The 20,060-nt window shown below is 40.0% G+C and overlaps 1 protein-coding gene across 2 annotated transcripts in view; it reads left to right on the forward strand.

Annotated features, from left to right (window-relative positions):
* The window catches only part of PRKG2 (protein kinase cGMP-dependent 2), a 95,748-nt gene that overhangs the window by 38,702 nt on the left and 36,986 nt on the right, over window positions 1-20,060 (forward strand). The window contains exons 6-11 of one of the 2 annotated variants that reach the window (XM_032881874.1): window positions 2,199-2,262; window positions 9,468-9,545; window positions 11,268-11,362; window positions 14,396-14,464; window positions 18,406-18,504; window positions 19,864-20,017. In XM_032881874.1, the coding sequence (XP_032737765.1) occupies window positions 2,199-2,262; window positions 9,468-9,545; window positions 11,268-11,362; window positions 14,396-14,464; window positions 18,406-18,504; window positions 19,864-20,017 (559 nt within the window). The remainder of the gene's footprint in view (window positions 1-2,198; window positions 2,263-9,467; window positions 9,546-11,267; window positions 11,363-14,395; window positions 14,465-18,405; window positions 18,505-19,863; window positions 20,018-20,060) is intronic. The other variant, XM_032881965.1, reaches the window with a different exon arrangement.

Genomic DNA, 20,060 nt, shown 5'->3' on the forward strand with positions numbered 1-20,060 from the left:
GCCAGCCAACATCCCGGCTGACGTGTAGTGGGGTCTGCCCGAGTACAGGTGACCTAAAAGTCCAACAACTGAGCAACACAGGTCAGCACTAAAAGCGAATGAACTACAGTCACGCAAGGGCTGAGAAGGGGGTAAATAAATCAACCAATGCTTGTGAATTGCCTTTGAACAGGTGAATTAAAGCTTGAGCCACTGGGTACTGCATGTCGTTCCCTTGGCGTCGAGAGTCTTCTGTCTTAGTGGAAGGAGCTCAGAGAATTTACTAGCACATAAACCTTCTTTCCTTTTTTCTTCCTTTTGTTATCTTGTTCATGCACTCATTTAACACATCCTTATTGCCAGGCCCTAAACACTGTGGTTCAGTGGGGACCCAGATAAACCTTCTCTCTTTCTTTATAGAAGGAAAACAGACTAGAGATTTTCCTCATACCAGTCTCCTCACTAATCCCCAAGGGTAGCAGGTTTACAGGAGAGAATTTTCACCCACATGATAGATCCCAGTCTGGACCAGAGGCAGAACGTTCACGATGAGCGTGTGTCAGCCAGTGAAGAGTCTGGTTACCCTTTCTTTACCTTTTCATTCATAGGAGGGGAGTTTAGAGAAAGACATTTCACTTGGTTTCATAACACACAGTGAGCTCCTTTTCCATTTGTATCTTTTTATTATGAAGTGTGTAATGTGTAAAAGGTATATAGTAGTTATGTGAATTATGAAACACAACAAAATGAGCGTCATGGAGCTCCTCACAGCCCAGCCCAAGAACTGGGACGTTGACAACTTTGTTTGTTGCTCTCACGTGCTCCCCATTCATCTCCCAGCCTCCACCTGCCTCTGCGTGGGAGTGGTCTATATTCTGAAGCTTAGTAATCATTCTTTGGTTTTCCTTATTACTTTGCCTATAGCTTGATTTAACCTAATTTTGAACTTAAAAAAAAAAAGTCTTACTTTTGTGACTCAATTTTTTATTCAGTATTTTTTTCTACGTCACCCAGTTAGTTAGGCCGTCCCCCTGTGGTAGTGTGCGGTTACCTGACTCTACTGCAGTGTGGTCAGCTCTTGTCCAGCGGGGGCACGCTCTAGTGTTTTCCAGCTACAAAGGATTCTGTACACTCGTATCTCCATCTGCTGACGATGTGCCTCCCTGTGTGCACATGCAAGGGTCAGTCTAGAGCTAGCTCTCTTTTCAAAAATAGATCCAATCATGCATTTTTGGAGTAGCATCATTTTTTTCCCGAGAGATGTCAAATTTTAGATGGTACAAAAGAAGAATTTATCTTATATCAACTGTCCTGAGTAAAAGTGGGTAAGGTAAGGTAGAAGAGATATTTCTCTAAAAGGATAATTTAATCGTTTGACTGGTTAATCATGCTGTGTGGAATTTCTGATTTTTTTAGAGATTTTATTTATTTGAGAGAGCATGAACATAACTAGGGGTGAGAGCAGAGGTTAGAGGGAGAAGCAGACTCCCCACTGAGGAGGGAGCCTGGCGACGACTTAGGGCTCAATGCAAGGACACTGGGGTCATGGCCTGAGCTGAAGCCAGACACTTAATGGACTGAGCCACCCAGGCACCCCTGATATTTTTTTTTCCAAATAATAATTTCCAATATCCTATTTCATCCTCTGCATATCATTATTACTTGTAAAAATGTTCCAATTCCTTGTCCCTGGCTACCTTTAATTTTAAAAGACAGTACAGTATGACTAATAATCAAGGGTCGTTTCCATGCTAATTCCTACATTCCCCTCTGGATTCAGCCTTTACTTAATTACAAGGATTTAGATGAAAATCGGATCCTCTTCTGGAAGCCGAGCTCCTTACTCGTGCTAAAAAAGGAGATACTGAGATGTGGAGGGAAGCACATTTCTGGATGTGATTCACTCTGAAAACCAACAACAAATATAAAGTGTTGTTTTTTCCCCAAACAGAAAAAAATTGATTTTTTTCTCTTTATGGCATCTTAACTATCTTTATGTATTCGCCTATGATAAATATCTATAATCACATGTGGTCTTATAATTTCAGTTTCTTTGAAATTCAGTTATTTATGTGTGATATATTTTGGAGGTTTACTTTGGAAAAATTAAGTGCATTAAATTTTTTTAGATGCAGGTAAAATTTATTTGAACTACACGTAGGTGTGTGTTTATGGTTTAATTCAGGAAGATAACTAAAGTTTTCTTTTTAATTTTGAAGTGTATCCTTGCTGAAGAATTTACCTGAAGATAAACTAACCAAGATCATTGACTGCTTGGAAGTGGTAAGAAATTACAAGGGAAAGAATACATTTCATTAAAAGACTATGGAATCTAGCTGTTATTAGTACTGTAAAGGCATAACAAGGAAAAGATGGTAAGTTGCCAGTTTACAGAGACCAGGAGCCTTTTTCTGTTGTGAAAAACCTTAGACCACCTCACAGGGAGTTCAGGGGCTGGGATGGGTTTAGGTGACTCTTCTGGATTGTATAAAATTGGATTTGCGTGTGTAAAGTGACCTTTGATTTACATACTTTAATCTTTTTCATGTATTTTACAGTACTAATGTGCCTTACTCAAGGGCATTTGATTTTCTGCAGTTAATATCACAATCCCATGTAGAGTTTTCCCAATATAAAGCAGTCAGAGAAGCTTAATTAGGTAATGAAGTAGAGAAGGATATATTGGAGCTTTCAGGAACAGCCTTCTGAGTCAGGTTATGAAACAACTCCGTACTTGAAATCTCGACACCATGAAAAGACATTTAAAAACCCTTGCATTTAAGGAGCACTTTACGTATTTTAACATGTAGGGGGAAACAGCGTATTGAAATGTGTTCAAAAACTCATACAAGGCATCGCCCAAATGGTTGGTTCTAGTCCAAGACTAGTCAAGTCTTTTTGTGAATAAAGCGTTTATAACATGTACCTTAGATTCTAATGATACACATTAGATGAGAATCCCTTCAGATGTCAGAGATTAAAATGCAACGCAAGTCATTTCTCTCTGATTTTGCGGGGGGGGGGGTCAATTTCACTGGAGCCAAAATGGCTTTTACAGAATTTAAAGGAAGTAAGGAATAGTAAAGAAGTCACATGCTGACTTTAAGCTTTTATAAAGCTGTTCTCAGTGGGAGATATAAAAATCCCAACAAGACTGACTGTTGACAGATTCATGCCTCTGTCAGTCATGATATACAGTGTAAACTAATGTCTGTTGAGAAGGAGCATGACGGTTTATCCTTAAGTGTAAGTGACACCAGTGATGTTTCCATTCACAATTCATGGAACCTGTCCAGCAGTTTATCAAGGACAGGCCATGATGACACAGTGCCTGGCCTTGTGTCCCCAGAGTGTTCAGATATGAAGTCATTTTCAAGAGGATGGCTTGCCCTGCCTCTCTTGGGATTTTCCCAATGTAACATAACCCATTCACAGATGTTACAAATTAATAATTCATCCTAATTTCTGAGTGTGTGTGTATGTGTTTTAAAGCTGGAGTAGCCCTATATATTTTTTGTTAACTGAGGAAATCTGTTTTAAATATAATACTAATAGAGTATATTCACCAGAGGGGAATTCCATGCTGACAGCAAATATTAAAATTTACTATCATTAAAAATAAATGGTAAATTGGACATATTTATTGCAGCCACAGGCACTAGCTACAGAATATATAGATGGGAGTGCAAATCCAGTATTAATTAACACACAATTTGAGTTTGAAAGTTCTCATCTTTCAAAACACCCCAGAAAGGCTTTATTATATCTCAGCATTTGCAGACAGCAGCACAGTTTATAAAGGGCCCTTTATTCATACCTGGCAGAGAAATGTGTCTGTGTAGCACGTGAAAAGTTTCAAGTGCAAAAGTGATTAGCAAGGGAGTGATGGGGTCTGTTTAGCACTAAGAAAAGCACATAACTTACCAGCATAGCTTGGACTAATGACCCATCAGCAGGGTCCTGACAGCAGCCGACCACCGAGGCCCAGGAGTTCTAACGGAGCGCCCGCGGAGTTCCGGGACCAGCTGCCCACAAACCGGCTCCGTAGTCTTCGAGACAAAACAGGCCGAATCTGGCATGCTGTTCAGGAATTGATTTGGGAGGTTTTTAATTTTTCTGTGGGGGCAGGGAAGGGATACCGGAATTCCTCGTCACCACGCCGTTGGTCTGGGGTGATGTGAAGACTTTGCCTCCTGAGCGCCCGGACTGACGGCTCCGATGGTCTGGTCACCCAGCAGCGCTTCTTGCTTCAGCTTAAACCCCCGCACAGTCAGCTCTAGGGCGAGGCATCACCTTTAACCCTCTTCTTGTGTCCTGATGGGAAAGCAGCACCGACACCTGCGAGGGTTAACTGGTGAGCCTCACGCAGCAGGACGCAGGTTCCGAGCGCGGGGCAAGCGTGAGTGGTCACGAAGATGACCGTGTGAACTCTGCTGTTGCGCTGCGTGGAGCGCAGGAGTGGGACGAGTTTCTGTTCCCGCACGCAGAGGCGTGGGATCTGACAGTGGTTGACCCAATGTCACTTCGTGCTTTGTTACAGAGCTTTGCTACTTGACCCAGTGACCCTCTGCACTAGGACTCTGACACGCCACCTTTCGTGAAGCTGAACGTATAGCAGGAATGGGGCCGGGGGGTGCTCCTGTGGAGGGTTGTTGCCCTTGACCCACATCACCTGTGGTGCTGCTCGAAAGGCAGATTCCCAGGTACCACCTTGTACCTACTGAATTAGAAACTCTGGGGTATCGGCCCAGAAATTCACACTTCAACACTTGATATGCAATTCTTACACATATTAGAGTTTGGGAGGCACTAGTTTAAAGTTATGACTAGAACACATATATTTAGAGTTTACCACAGTCTATCTCTTTATTCAGGAATTTTCCATTTTTCATAACTTTTTAAAAAAGTCTAGTTTTCTTTCTTATAGTTCTTGCATAACACCTGCATAAACCAGGGTTTTTTCTCATTTTAATGATTACATCCGGAGTCCTAAGACAGTTGAGATAATTGTGCATTTTGCCTGTTCATGGACCGATTAGCTACAGGCAGGGCTGCCGAGTGTCCCAGAAAGTTCACTAGTCCAAAGTGTGGAGATTGGTGCTTATGGTCGAGCTTCTGTCACTCACAGCTGTCCATCAGTTATGGTGGAACTAGGGTCTCCTCACCTACAAAATAAGGGCGTGTTGGTCAGATCTCTAAGGCTCCTTCAACGCCATTTCAGTTACAGGCTTCTAGACGGTTGGCTCACCCAAGATAGAGGAATTCCTGTTGGTTTTCGTTTTGTAGCTAGTTCCTTGGAAATGAGCATTCGGGTACTAAATTTTACTGGACTGGTTGGAAGAGCAGCCTGATCCAGATGCGTTTGCTTTGAGATTTCTGAGGTGTTTTAACCATCCTGCTAGGAAAAACAAAAGAATTGTTGGTAACAACCCAAATAACTGTATACAGTTTTTAAAACAACCAACGTGGGTACAGAGTCGCATGATTCCAGGAGTGTGTGTGGTGTGTGTGCGTGTGTGTATCATACGTCTGATTGTGTAACATCAGTACTTTGTAATGAAGATTTCTAGCCACACACTAATGACTTTAAGGAAGCTATGGGCTTGCTTCTTAGTCTTTTTTCTCCATCACCTTGAGATTTTCTTCTGTTTTATATATATTATTTATAGACATTCAGTCTCTAGCATTTTCTAGATATCACACAAGGAGCATTTTCTTTACAGCAAAAACTCTTTTTAGCTTTAACTACTGCTGTTTGTATAGTTTTCTTCTGACCTCTACCTCTTAGTCTGCCCTTGGATTGATTCCCTTAGTTTTCCCTCTTGTTGTACACCAAGTAACTACTCTCAGGGTTTCCATTACAGCTTCTTTTAAAATATCTTTTTCAGACTCAGGGTCACAAGTCATTAGTAGATCAGGAAATTAATTTGGAGGAACATTTTTAAAAATATCAGAGTAGTAAGTGTAAGTGTTATTTAAATATACTTCAATTTTATAAAATGTCTGTATGTGTGTATGCTTACATAGGTGTATTTGGTTGTACATGAAAATGTATTTTTTGCTCTGAGTCAGAGTGAAAATGCCTGAAAATCATTGCTTCAGAGGATGGGGTCCATGGCTTTTTGGTCCTATAAGGGACCCCTTTGCAATGTAACCACAGGACAATAACCACACTGTTTGCATTTCTCTTTTTGGTCTTGGTGACCACCCTGGCTGGACTGGCTACGCTCCCCGGTTGACAAACACTGGCCAGTCTAGCATCATAACCTGTACTTACCACTATATATTTTTGGTCTGACCTACATCCACAGCCTTTTCTGATCTGTGAAGGTACTGTCAACACACTGGGAGGTATTATTTATCTTCCTCCCATGGTTTTGGGTGACAAAGAACCATCCCTAGGAAAAATACCGCTAGGAAGTTTGCCCCTTAAGAAACAATAAAGCTCTTTCTCAGTGTTCCCTTTCAAGCTTCCTTTTAGCCTCCCTGACTGACAGGAATTAAAGCTGCACATCTGCACACACCAAAGCTTTATAATAACCGAAGGACAGCCTACCAGCACTTTGGAAATGCTCCATGTTCTTTCTGTTCCATGTGGGTAGTGGAACCTGAGATTGGGGTGGGCACTGGAGAGACTACAGAGCAGACAGTCTGTAACAGGGACATCTAACAGGACGCCAGCAGTCCGGTGAAAGAGAATTGAACAGTAGCTGCATAAGGAAAATGCTGAACTGTGTAGTGGGGTCACTCATTAAACACCAAAGCTCAACTGTACAGTTGAGCTTGTATGTGGCAAAGGTTTGTGATAAAGCTAGAATGAGAGAGAATAGAGAGTTGGAGTAAGTAAACTCGGATATAAGAAACTCCAATATCATTTTGCAAATAAAGTGGAGGTTTGTCTCTTGCTTGCGTAACAGCCCAGGGAGGATACAAGGAGTCATTCAGGCATTCAAGCTAAGGGCTAGATGACCCCTCTGCCAAGATCTCTCAGTGAAGACACATGCCTGAAACAGCTCACGGACCTCGCCCAGAGTGGCTCCCATCACTCCAGCCCAGGTTCTTTTAACTGGAATTTAATCACATGCTACAGCTAACAGGGAGCTTGGGGAGTACAGCTGATCTGGGCAAGCCAAGTATACCAAGGAAGGCTTTGGTGACCAACTCACAGGCTCTTTCCTAGGAATTCAGAGTCACCCAGTTCCTAGTGTTTATCAAATGCGCTATCACATGCTTTAGATATACTGTCTCAACACTAGGTGTGGCAGGTCATGCCATTTTAATTTCACAGAAAAGCAAACTGAGGCTCCCAAAATTTAAATAACAGTTAAGCAAATCATAAACATCTTCTTCCTCAATATGACAGCCATTAATTATTTACTATGTTTCAGATGCTTTTAATGCACCAAAACATGGTCTTTAATTGGTTTATTGTGGTAGGCAGCATGGACCAGCCCACAAAGATGTCCCAGATCCGAATGCCTGGGATGTGTGAATATGTTATGTTACATGGCCAAAGAGAATGGGCAGATGTAATTAAGATTCAGGACCTTAAAATAAGGAGGTTATTCTGGATTATCTAGGTGGGATGAATATAATTGCATGATCCCTTAAAAGCTGAGAATTTTCTCTGGCTGGAGTCAGAGAGAGGTAGTGGAAGTGGAAGTCAGGGATCTTTCAGGTCTGAGCAGGAGTTGATGAGCCATTGTTGGTCATAAAGCACAGGGGCTCTGGGCGAGGACCTCAGAGGGGTCTCTAAGAACTAAGAGGCTGACAGCCAGCATGGAAATGAGGCCTTGTCCTAGAAGCTGAATTCTGCCAGCAATCTGACAGAGTTTGAAAGTGGCTTTTCCCCCAGAACTTCCAGAAGGAAACGGTCTGCTTGACGCTTTGAGTTCAGTCTTGGGAGACTCTGACAGAAAAATCCAGGTCACCCTGGACTCTTTGACACACAGAAACTGTGAGATAATAAATGGTGGTTGTTCGAAGCCACTAAGAAGTGTGTGGGTATTTGGTACAGCAGCAGTAGAGAACTAATGTGCTTCTCTAAATCTTTGAAGGTAAATATTCTTATTTGAACTTTATGGGTTGATGGATGTGAAATTCAAAGCTGAACTAGGATTTGAATCGACATGTGTTTGGCTTCAAAGTACTTCCTCCCCAAGGTGCTATGCTCCTTTCCATGAGATGTTGAATTGTCTTATAAAATGTACATAGTGCTCTGTAAATAAAGGGTATGTTTATTCATATTAGGAATCATATTTATTTCAAAAATGTAAATAGGTTTTAAGCGTAAATGACCAAAAAGAATATTGAAATACAGCAGACACAGAAGTAGTTATGTTTGGATTTTATTTTCAAATCTAAAAGAAAAATAAGAGAGAGCTATTTTGTTGTTAATTACGCCTTTTTAAAGAAATTAAACAGGCTCATTTTTATTTGTATGAATAATTAAGAGATCCATTTTGGTTCTCTGACTTTGAGACAATGTTAAAATGAAGCAGAGGTAGAGGGTTTTATCCATCTTTTGTTTTATTTCTTTTTTTTTAAAATATTTATTTATTTATTTGACAGACAGAGATCACAAGTAGGCAGAGAGGCAGGCAGAGAGAGGAGGAAGCAGGCTCCTCACTGAGCAGAGAGCCCGATGTGGGGCTCGATCCCAGGACCCTGAGATCATGACCCGAGCCAAAGGCAGAGACTCAACCCCCTGAACCACCCCCCGCTGGATGCCCCCAAATCTTTTGTGTCTGAGACTGAGTTGCTCTTTCAGTGACAAATGGATTAATTACTTTTCCCTTCCCAAGAATTCTCTGCTTACAGACTCATATATGAGGGAAACAAAGAACTAAGTGACAAATTGAGATTTCATGAGGATAAACCTACACAGAAGAACAGAATTTACATGTGGAAAGTTCTAATGTTGATCTTCTATGATGATAAATTTTTTGAAGAATCCATATTAAAGGGCTACTTATTCTGTAGGTAGAATTTTCCCAGCCTTTGCTCTTCAAGGAGTTAGAAAGTGAGGCTGATATTCCTACAGTCCACTGAGGCTAATATTTTCAGCGTTTTCGGTCATCTTTTCCTAAGCTTTAGTCCCAGTTTCAGACTGTGACTGATCACTGGACCACTTGAATTTAGATTACTTATGCAGAAGGTCCCTGTATACCGGTGATCATTGCTTTTCTCTCATTGCTCTTCATGCTCTTTAGTCTTCATGCCTGAAAGTTGGTCTTTTAGGTGAATTTTCTCTGGAAAAGATAACTATAAGTGCACATAATAAAGGAAAAGTCTCCTTACTTTTTCTACAGCTTATGACTACAATGTTCAAGAAGATTGTAGTGTGACAGTAAAGTGACAGTAAACAACAAATAAAAGAAACGGGCATGGAATGCTCATTGCCAGACACGAGGAGTTCAGTTTCATTTATGCCTTCATCTCTGTATCTCCACTGGACTGAACATTTTCTTTCTCTCTCGTCCCAATAGGAATACTATGACAAAGGAGATTACATTATCAGAGAGGGCGAGGAAGGAAGTACCTTCTTCATCTTAGCAAAAGGAAAGGTAAATATTAATTAAAGCTTTCTTAAAGCAAATTTAAAAAGTTGATCCCCATCAGTCTGGGAGCTACTGCTATGGAAAGCCTCTGCACTGAACAGGTGAAGGAACTTCTGTTCGGGAGAGTTCCGTGAGGTTTGGTCTGAGCACTGGGCCGGGGGTGCAGGAGACCTGTGATGGTTCTAGCTCTAGTTCTTAGTGATCCTGGTCATGTCACTTGATTTTCTTTGGACCACGTCTCATAGTGCATAAAATAACTGGTTTCTTTCTAGGATCCCTTTTATCTCTCCTTCTCAATCTGCCCAAGAGTCCAAGATTAGGGCTGGAAATTTTTTCATCCAACAGATGTGACAAGCAGCAGGTGTGGGGAAAATGAACTTGGCAGTTGAGGACAGCAGTGGCCAGCCATGAAGCTATAGATGGATACGGCTCCAGACATCACTTCATATACCATTGGTTCAGATGCCAATGAAAATTTACGCTGGTGTATATGCAGGAGGCCTTTTCCTTTACTTAGATATTGAGTGATAACATGATACCAATTGTTCCCATGCTGACTCTCTACAATGTTCCTGAGATACAGAGCGTTAGCGAAGTATTGAATGGTAGAGAGAAGCTTGAGCACCCATGTGTGTAACCTGTTGGATTTTACGACGTCCTTTCTTCCACGGAAGGGTTTGTCATCAGAGTCAGGCACTGCCCTTTGCAAACCGACTTGTGGTTGAACTTAACCTGGGCACCCGGTGAAGGAAAACAAGATTAACAAAATAATTTCAAACCTCAGAAACTCTTCAACACTTAGAAACACTTTTTATCATTTCTCCCAAACCTGGACCCCATGCTTTGAAAGCATTCTGACTAATAAACAAATAACATTTATTGTTTTTTTTAATTTTAATTCATTGTGGCTTTCATAAATGCTAATCAGAATCTCTAATCAACATGAAGCAACCCTTGTTATCCTGTTGATTTGGCATAATTTTAGCCACAAACAAGGAATATTGAAGTTTTTGTTTGGTTCTGCCGTGGGAATGGATCACACTAAGACTCCCATGAACGTTATGACCCTTCTCCAGATCCACATTTTGCAACCAGTTTTAGAGGGTATGCAGGATTCAGAAAGTCAGTTGAGGCCACCAGATTCAAAACTTCTGACACTTAGCCTTATTCTTGATTACTTTGTCCACTGTCTTCGGATTTTTGAAATTATTATTATTTTTTTACTAACATATAACATATTATTCGTTTCAGGGGTACAGGTCTGTGGTTCATCAGTCTTACACAATTCACAGCACTCCCCATAGCCCATACCCTCCTCAGCATCTGTAACCCAGCCACCCCATATCTCCCCCACCACACCCCCCAGAAACCCTCCGTTTGTTTCCTGAGATTAAGAGTCTCTTATGGTTTGAAATTACTTTCATTGAGTATCCCTCAGAAGGAATCGCTGGATTCGCATAAAAAATTCTAGCTTTGAGAGGAAGGATTTGAACGGAGGATCTTCCGCTTACAGGCTGGTTGTCAGTCACAGGTTCTCTCAGTCCCTCCAAACGAGTTGGCTGTAGCAAGACTGTTCTGACTACCACAGAGTCAAAGCAAAGGCTTGTCTAGTTCCTTATTTCAGTCAAAGGTTCATAGACCCAAACGGTCTGATTGAATGGATATGTGTCCAGATTCTCATTTTTTTTCTTTCTCTCTCTCTCTTTTTAATTGTTTTACATCATTTAGGTAAAAGTCACCCAGAGCACAGAGGGCCATGATCAGCCACAACTGATAAAAACACTGCAGAAAGGAGAATACTTTGGGGAAAAAGCTCTTATCAGGTAAATCCATGAATTCCTGTGCCATACTTAAATAATTCTTTGATTGCCTTACATGTGCAACTACTCCGTTAGAGATGTCAAATTGAGCTACCAAATTACTGTCAGCAAATATTCAGGGATTAAACCAAAAATTTAAACTGGATGCTAGAAATTTCATTGTTATGCACAAAATAAGTGGACTAATTTTGCACAGAAAAGAAATGGGGAAGGCTTAAATTTGCTAGTGAAAATAAAATCAGTGTTTTATTAGACTCTTTAGTTGAAAAGAGTGTGAGAGAAAGAGACGAAAGACGTGAGAATTACAATTTCCCTTTGAGAACAAGTTTTTATATTTCCAAAGTTTGAAATATTGTCTTTTCCCCCTTCTTAAAAAATGATCAAATAATGACTTTACATATTTTGTGTGCTTTAAAATTATTATGCCAAAAGCAATATTAAGAATTTTTATTGCCTCATTTTGCAAGTTTTAAGAAACAACTCATAATAGTGTGTATGGAACTTCTACCCGAACCTTAGGTCTTTTGAGGGATGAATTTATCTACTCTTGATCCGACCTATGGAAGAAATGTTTATAAAGATCAATCAAATGTCTCAGGAGACACTGTGTACTTCCTGGGACTCAGAAAACAACCTCAAGTCTAAAAAACCCCACATTTTCTTAACTATAAATAACTTTATAAAAGATGAAATTAGAGTTTTGAATCACCTCTTGGCCTTTTGGGTCAGATCAAGTGTAGAGTTTCAAGCAATACTTTTTTTGGAGTTACATATATTTTAAAATTTTGAAATTAGTTAAGACATTACTTAAAGTTTTACTGTTATTACTAAATGGTTTTTATTTCAAATCTATGCTTATAGAAACAAGTATTATTTCTGTTCATTTTCTTCCTTTTTAATTTTTGTCATGAATTCCCAGTTCTGCTGATTTGTATGTGATGATAATATTAAGTGTAGAGCAAAGAAAGGGTGTTCATAAGTTACTAGAGACAAATCTGATTACTTAAAAATTAGATAGTTCTTATTTTTAAAGGAAAAACTAAACTTAGGAAGTTAGATTGTGGTTATTTTGTAAACAGTTTAAAAATGGAATGTAAAGACAAGCTGAACTGTTCTTTCTCATTTTCTAGCTCATAATTAACTTGTTTCAGTAACAGGGAAATTGTGCTTTTTAATGTTTTTGGTTGTGGTGGTGTGAATAGCTTCATGTGATATAATTATGTAATATTGTTATTCAAAACTTCAGTGTGTTTGTTCTTAACATTACTAGGTTATTTTTCTCATACCCGCAAACAAAACAACTCAGTTTGAAAGTACAGAGAACTTTATAAATGCACCGGAGAGTCAAAATAGCTCTTGAAAGGAAATACACTGTCTGATTTTGCTGGATCTGAAATAATTTATGCTCTGTGTCACAGCTAGCCAATCACAGTGTTTTCCCATGAGAAACAAGGGAATTTATATTTAATATATATACCCAACTCCCCAACGTTTGGAAGCACAAAGCTAAAATGAAGGAAAAGGAGCCCTGGATACAAATACTTGTAGATTTTTGTGCACTTATTTGCTATCGTGTTTTAGGGCCACTGATAGGGACTCGGTATTCCTTACGGTCTATGTATTTCTGGGACTTGACATTAATTAGTCCCAGGAGTTCTTACAACATTTTATGTGCAAAGATGGACTCACGGCACTTACACAGTTATTATAAAAGAAGCGTACGTGTACTTATAAACCCTAATATTTATGAAGTGTTTGCCAGAGAATATTCCCAGTCAGTCTTGACATTGACAAGTGCAAGGGATGCCACACCTTTGTTTTTCTGAACTTGGAAATCAGATTGGCTCACATCTAAGATCATAGGTCTGTGTGCATGCATGGGTGTGTGGACATCCATCCGTACATATAGATATCAATGTCTACACACACACAGGTTGAGTACAGACTACCCAGCTCCCAGCTCAGAAGCTCATCAAGCTGTAATGTTTTCGTTAATGTCTTCCAGCAGGGACCCTGCAAATTTGGGAGGAGCTCTGGGTTATATCAGAAGGACTCTGAATGTTAGCTGTGTGGATAAGGGACTTCTTTGCAATAAGAAATGGGTCACCAAGTTTTTCCTATCTCAACACTGAGGGAAGAAGAAGGAACTATATATACTTTGTGTGATACCATTTTTGATGAAGTTGCTTAGAGCTGTCTCGACATACTTGTTCCTCCCGGTTACCTTAAATGAGTCTCACAGCACTGGGTACCATCTGGGTGTACCATTTTTCAGTGTCTTTAGTTTGTAACTAATGGAGGGAGGAAACTAGTACAAATAAATACTTTACCCAATGCTTGGCCCATTGGTATTCTTTGGTCGTTAAATTTGCCATCATTAGACCGCATGCCATAATTCATTGTATCTAGGTTCGCAGCAGTGAGATGCACCAGTTACATTATATGCCCTTGAGGAAGAAAGACGGTGCTATTAATTACACTGTGATTCATCACCATTTGTAGGGCATGTTCTGATTTCAGAGATTTTAGTGGAAAACATACATCTTAGACTTTATGAAATTGAAGTATTTTAATGTTTATTTAAATCGTTGGATGATATGGTACTCAAAACACTTTCTTTGGGCTTTATTCTTGATTTTTTTTTTTTAATTCTATGTTAACTACTTGAATGTTTTCCCAGTGAATTTTTTTGATCCATTAATTTCAGTTTGGGCTGCTTATTAATGAGCAGTTCCCACCTGGTCACCGGAGAGGTTATTTTATTCTGGCTGACACAAAGCCCAGAAGGCGATTCTGTAGAAAGTCACAGTCACTGATCTCTCTCTGCTCCCGGCGCAATTGTCTTCTTGTCCGAATTCCTTGCATACATAACCTTCATTGGGTGCATTTCAAATTCTTTTTTGGAAAGGGATGGAGTGTAAGTTGTGATATTTTAAGAACAGCAGCCTTTGGAAGGTTTAAGGGATGGTGTTTCATAAAAAAGCAGATTCTTTAATAAAAATGGATGTTTAATTTCTTCCCTATTTTTGTCCGCAGTGAGGACGTCAGATCAGCTAACATTATTGCTGAAGAAAATGGTGTGGCCTGCCTGGTTATAGACCGAGAGTGAGTATGCCGGTGTCAGAGAAGGCGGGCTGCGGCCACCTGTGGAGACTTGGCCTTCTGTTCTCCAAGGGCCCATCTGTCTTCTCATTCATCACCACTCAGAAGTGCTGGGCGAGTACATTCCGTTAAAATTCATGGGCAGGAGCTGGGCCTTTGGGTCTGAATCTGTCTGTGGCAGCGGCAGATGCCAGCGGGCTAAATATTTTGTGTGCAAAGTTTGTACATAAACATCAGCGATAGACTGATTTAACTTCTTCATCTTCCAGAGAAATAAGCTTATTAGTGCCCTTTTGGATTTTTCTCCCCTGCACAGTATAGAGCACAGTTCCGTAATTTATTTCTAAAATGCTCTAAGCAGTCAAAAAACTTTGAATAAATCCTATTTCTCTTGGACATAATATACAATACCCCTGAGTTATATGTATTTCCAGAGAAGGTTTGATTTAACATTTGTAATAATTGGCAAGCGATGTGTGTTAATATTAATCTCTAAGTGTCTCAGGTTGCTTTCAGGAAAAAGTCTTACCTTGTGTCCTTCACTCATTTCAAATTGTATTGAATCTGGCCCCTTGGGTCTCTCATTAGTGAGTTGTTTGTTTATTGATTTTCTATAATAAAGGAAATTCAAATATACAAATCTAGGCCATTGTCTAGGAAATGCCTTAGTGTAGTCAAAAACATAGGGCATACGCACATGAAATATTAACAAAAAACAGTAAAATGACAAGAAATATTACAAAGGAGTATGTAGTGGGTTGCAGTTGAACATAACATTCATACTGAATATCAAATTATAGAGATTTAGAATTGGAAAGAACTGTAGAACATTCAAAAGTCTTTTATTTTGGAAAATTTCACATATAGTAAAGAGCAGACAGGATACTATTATGGACCCCATAATGCAAGTTCAAAAATGACCAATTAATGCCTTATCTCTATCACTTTGCCACCCCCTCCCCATCTTCTCCATACTACTTTCAAGCAAATTCCAAACATAAAATTATTTCATCTATAAATTTTAGTAGCATATCTAGAAGGTAAATGTTACTTAAAATACATGACCACAGTAACATTAACATACACAAACAGCACTAATTCTTTTTTATTTATTACTTGTGATTAAGAGATGATTGACACATAACTTTAAATTGCTTTCAGGTATACAACATAACAATTTGAAATACGTATATATCACAAAAGGACCATGGCAATCAGTCTAGTTAGCATCCATCACCACGCACAGAACAATAATTCTTAATATCACTTCAAATTATTTCAGTCTCTCTCTGGATAAGAAATGGAAGTCCCACATTAGTAGAGCTGTCCCAGCAAAGCCATCTGTGACAGAGCCCAGATTTCTTTCAGAGTTCTTTCCGCTGTGCCATTTGGCTCCCATAGCGTGTGTTCAGAAAGAGGAGCAATTACAATGCAATAAAGTGGGCAAGGTTTTATTTTTTTTAGATGTGGAAATGGGGCTTAAAAATTAATAGGAATTTTTCAGGCCAATAGGAAATGTAGAAGTCACTTGAGGTGAAGTAGAACTTAAAGGCATGGGGACTAGAAAGTGCAAAATATGTTCAGATATAGGTAATCTTTGGATGCCAGCTCACAAAGGGAAAATATATTGGTACAGTGTTGTCCTGATAGTGCATTGTTTTGTGTATGAGTTCATTAAAAATAAATGCATGCCCTGAATAGCATTAGCTGTTCAGTAGAATCTTATCAATTGCTCTGAAATGCTGGGACTAAAAATATGACACAAAGGAAGAACTCCTTTCGTTTTTCTTCATTGTAATCACACAAGCAAGTGTTTATACAATACCTCATGCACTCATCATCCCTGAAAAGGATGCAAGGATTTTGTAGAGTTTATATATTATTTGGAAGTTTATCATTTTAAAATGTTCCATTTGCATGTGTACAGGTGAGATTTGGTAATGTATGGAGTATTGTGTTAGGCTCAATGAGACTCAAAATGTTACATGAATTTATTCTGTGGGTGAGAGGAGCTGGATATCTGGTGTGACCAGGCTGACCTACATCCTGGATTTCTGGATGGTTCTTCTTGTCCCAGCATGTTTGTTATTGACACCAACTTTCACTCTGAAAAGTGTTGAGTTTGAGTGATAAATTATATCATCATCATAGTAATGACGAATAGACTAGGTAAAGACCCCAAGATAATTCTCCCACTTTACCCTATATAGCCTCATATCATTATTTACATTTTACTTAACTGCTTCATGTAACATCTGTCTTCCCTCTCTTCTGTAAGCTTCACGGGGACAGAAACCCTTCCTTGGTCACTGCTGTTGCAGGGCCGGCGAGCGTCATAGTTCTCGGTAGACGGGAAGGGCTCCGCGTGTTGGCTGAATAAAGGCACCGTCCTTGCAGTGAAGCGGGGCGACTTCGTTTCCTCCTTCTTAATGCGTTGTTTTCAAAATGCGTAGAATGAATCCACTGCACGGAGGAGAGTTCAAGTTTCCCTATTTTTAGGATGTAATAAAATGTGCAAAATGGCAATAGCTCTACATGCGTGGGAAGTGTGATTTGTGACATCTCTGTCACTGGTTGTTGGGCTGCGTCTCAGAGGAAGTGACTCCACCTCATGTTACACCACCAGAGTGGTTACAGGCTGTTTGTTCCAGCCAGAATGTTGTAGCTGTTTAAATCTGCACTAACTCGAGTTGGCGAAGAATTTCTAGGGAACGGGGACAGCAGTGTGAGCCTACATCTGAAACATGAGATTTATTTACAGTGCTCGAATTAGTTTAACAGCAGGCCAATAGTGGTGACATATAGAATAAGTAAGAGTGAAGTGAAGTCCAAGTATTTTCCTTTCACTTGAAAAGTTCAGCCATTGGAAATTTGAAATTTCATGGCAATACTCTTGTTTCTCACTGTTCTATAGTTGATGAAGGACGGTCGACAGAGGAGGGTAGAAAAGAGTGGAGGGTGGATTTGAAGGGGAAAATGGGAAATACCCAGCACAGCATGTAAGATCTGCATAATAATGGGAATGTGGATTGGTGGCCAGTTCAGTGTGGGTAGAGGTCTTCGGGGCTAGGCAGGCAGCAGATGGCAACTGTACAGTAATGAGACGGGTCTGGTTTCTTAGCTGGAGGTGTCTGGGGGTCAGTTTTCATTCCTTCCATTTTGCTCTGCTCAGGTGCTTCAGATTTAGCCAGAAGATTAAAGCACAGTTTCTAGAAGGATCCTGTTTGGCAGTAGGGAAGAAAACTACTCTAAAAATCACAAATTGAGGTAGATTGTCCAGTGTAGGGGTGGGGAAGCATTGAAAAGAAATCAAGAAAATGTATTTCGCTTGGTGAGGAAGGGGATACCTTATTTCTTGTGGGCAAGGCTGTGTATAAGAATTCCCGCAAACAATGTCGTAAATAAAGTTAGATGGCACCACCCACGTCTGATTTGTGGAGGGCGAGATTGGTCAAGGGAAGACGTCGGCTGAGCCTCTGGGAACTACTGCGATAAAGTAAAAAAAAAAAAAATTGGATTTAATCATGAAGCAATGTAAAACGAGGGGCATTATCAAGGGAAAAGAAACATTTTATCCTTGGTTTTTAAAATAAATAGCTTAATTTGATGAAGCAAAGTTAGGAAAATCTGCAACCTGTCTAACCTGTTGATTCAGTAAAGAGATGATACAGACTATTTTCTTTCCAATATCTTCTTGAAAAAATTGTTAGTAAACCTGAACCACAAGGCAGAAAACTATTGAAAGGTTTTCTCTTCTTTGTTTTCATAAACGTGAAGAATTCATTATATAACTTCTAATACCTATTCTACATTTTGTGACAACTTTACCGTCACCTAAATTATTGAAAAACCATTTACAAAGCCATCTATAATCATAACTAAGTTTTCTAAGAGCTGGAGGAAATGTCGAATTACAAAGGTACCTATGTATTTTATTCACTTAGAACATTCAACCAGACAGTGGGGACTTTTGAAGAACTCCAGAAATACCTTGAAGGGTATGTGGCCAACCTGACCCGGGATGATGAGAAAAGACATGCGAAGTAAGTGCGGCGGGGTCTTCTCCGCGGCGCATGCCTTCTGGCAAGTGTGTGTGGTTCGCTCGGTGGTGACTGCTGCTGTGCCGCCACTAGAAACCGGGGGCAGTTCTTTTAAATTGTTCTTCCACAAAGAGATGCCACTTACCAGTAGTATGGATGTGATTTTAGTCTGTAAGTGGCCAGCTTCTTATTTTGGGTTGACAAGTAGTGATGTGAGGGAGACATTTCCTGAGAGGGGGCCTTGGGAAGGGGATGCTTGACACTGTCTTTCAGTGTCAAAAGGATGTTATTCAGAAATGACGCGTATCTTGCCCCTGGAGATCAAGCAAGAATGCCAAGGCAGTAGAGTAACCCATTCATCCTGATTCCGGGTAAAGAGCTATGGGGAGAGGCAGAAGTATTTCAGAATATAAGGGAGCTATTACCCAGGGCTCTGTGTGTGTGTGTGTGTGTGTGTGTGTGTGCTCACGCGCGCGTGCGTGTGTGTAGGAAGGAGTTGGGTTGGGCTAAATATAGTGATATTTATGAATAATTTTGTGCTTCATAGAAAAACTATGTTGTAAAATTAAAAATATTTGAAAATCCCTTACAGTTTGTAGAGTAAATACTTCAGCATATATTCACCAGGTAGGACTAACGAAGCTGGAGTCGAAGGTTCTAGAAAACTGACATTTGAGTTAAATTAGAACATTCAGTGAGGACCTCCTAAGTTTTTTGCTTTTGTCTTTTTATGCAAGGGCTATATTTGCAGTTTTTATGTCTTTAAAGGCCTTTTGTAGTAAGAACACTTCATGAATATATGTATAATACAGAAGTCAGAGCAGTCTACCTTAATTAAAAGAGAAAAATGAGTATTTTCAAACAATGATATTTAGACATAAAATAAGAAATATCTCTTTCATGCTTCACTAAGCAGTCATTCTGGTTCAGCCATGGAAAACTTCAAAATCTGACAAAAATAGCAAAACACAGCAAAGATTCTCAGTGTGGCATTCCCCTGTATGTACAGCCAAGGGAGTGACTCACCGGTTTTACTTCCTCTCATTGACTCCTAAAAAACACCACGTGCACATTTGTTGAAGTATGCTTTAAACACTACACAGTCCGGCTCTTCTTACCTCGCATTGATTCGGTTTGACATTTATTCATCATTGTGTGCGTCACTTTCTTTGTTTGTATATCCTGCTGTCCTCCTTCCCAGATGAAAATGAAGCGGATTGTGTAAAAGTTAAGGTAGCCTTCGTAGCCACTGTGGGCAGCAACCCTGGCAGAACTAAGACTGTTGCGTGAGTGGAATTTATGTGTGCCATGACCCTGGCTTGACTAAGGGGGTGTGTGCCAAGTTTCACTTTTCTCACACAGGAGATCCATGTCTAGCTGGAAGCTGTCCAAAGCACTCTCGCTGGAGATGATTCAGCTGAAGGAGAAGGTGGCCAGATTCTCCTCCTCATCCCCATTCCAGAACCTTGAGATTATTGCAACACTGGGCGTTGGTGGGTTCGGAAGAGTTGAGCTTGTAAGGGGTTTACGTTTCAAGCATCTGAGAGAAGCCTTTTGAC

Source organism: Lontra canadensis, unplaced genomic scaffold (genome assembly GCF_010015895.1).
Source record: "Lontra canadensis isolate GAN:19392208 unplaced genomic scaffold, GSC_riverotter_1.0 scaffold1, whole genome shotgun sequence".
Classification (NCBI taxonomy): Eukaryota; Metazoa; Chordata; class Mammalia; order Carnivora; family Mustelidae; genus Lontra; species Lontra canadensis.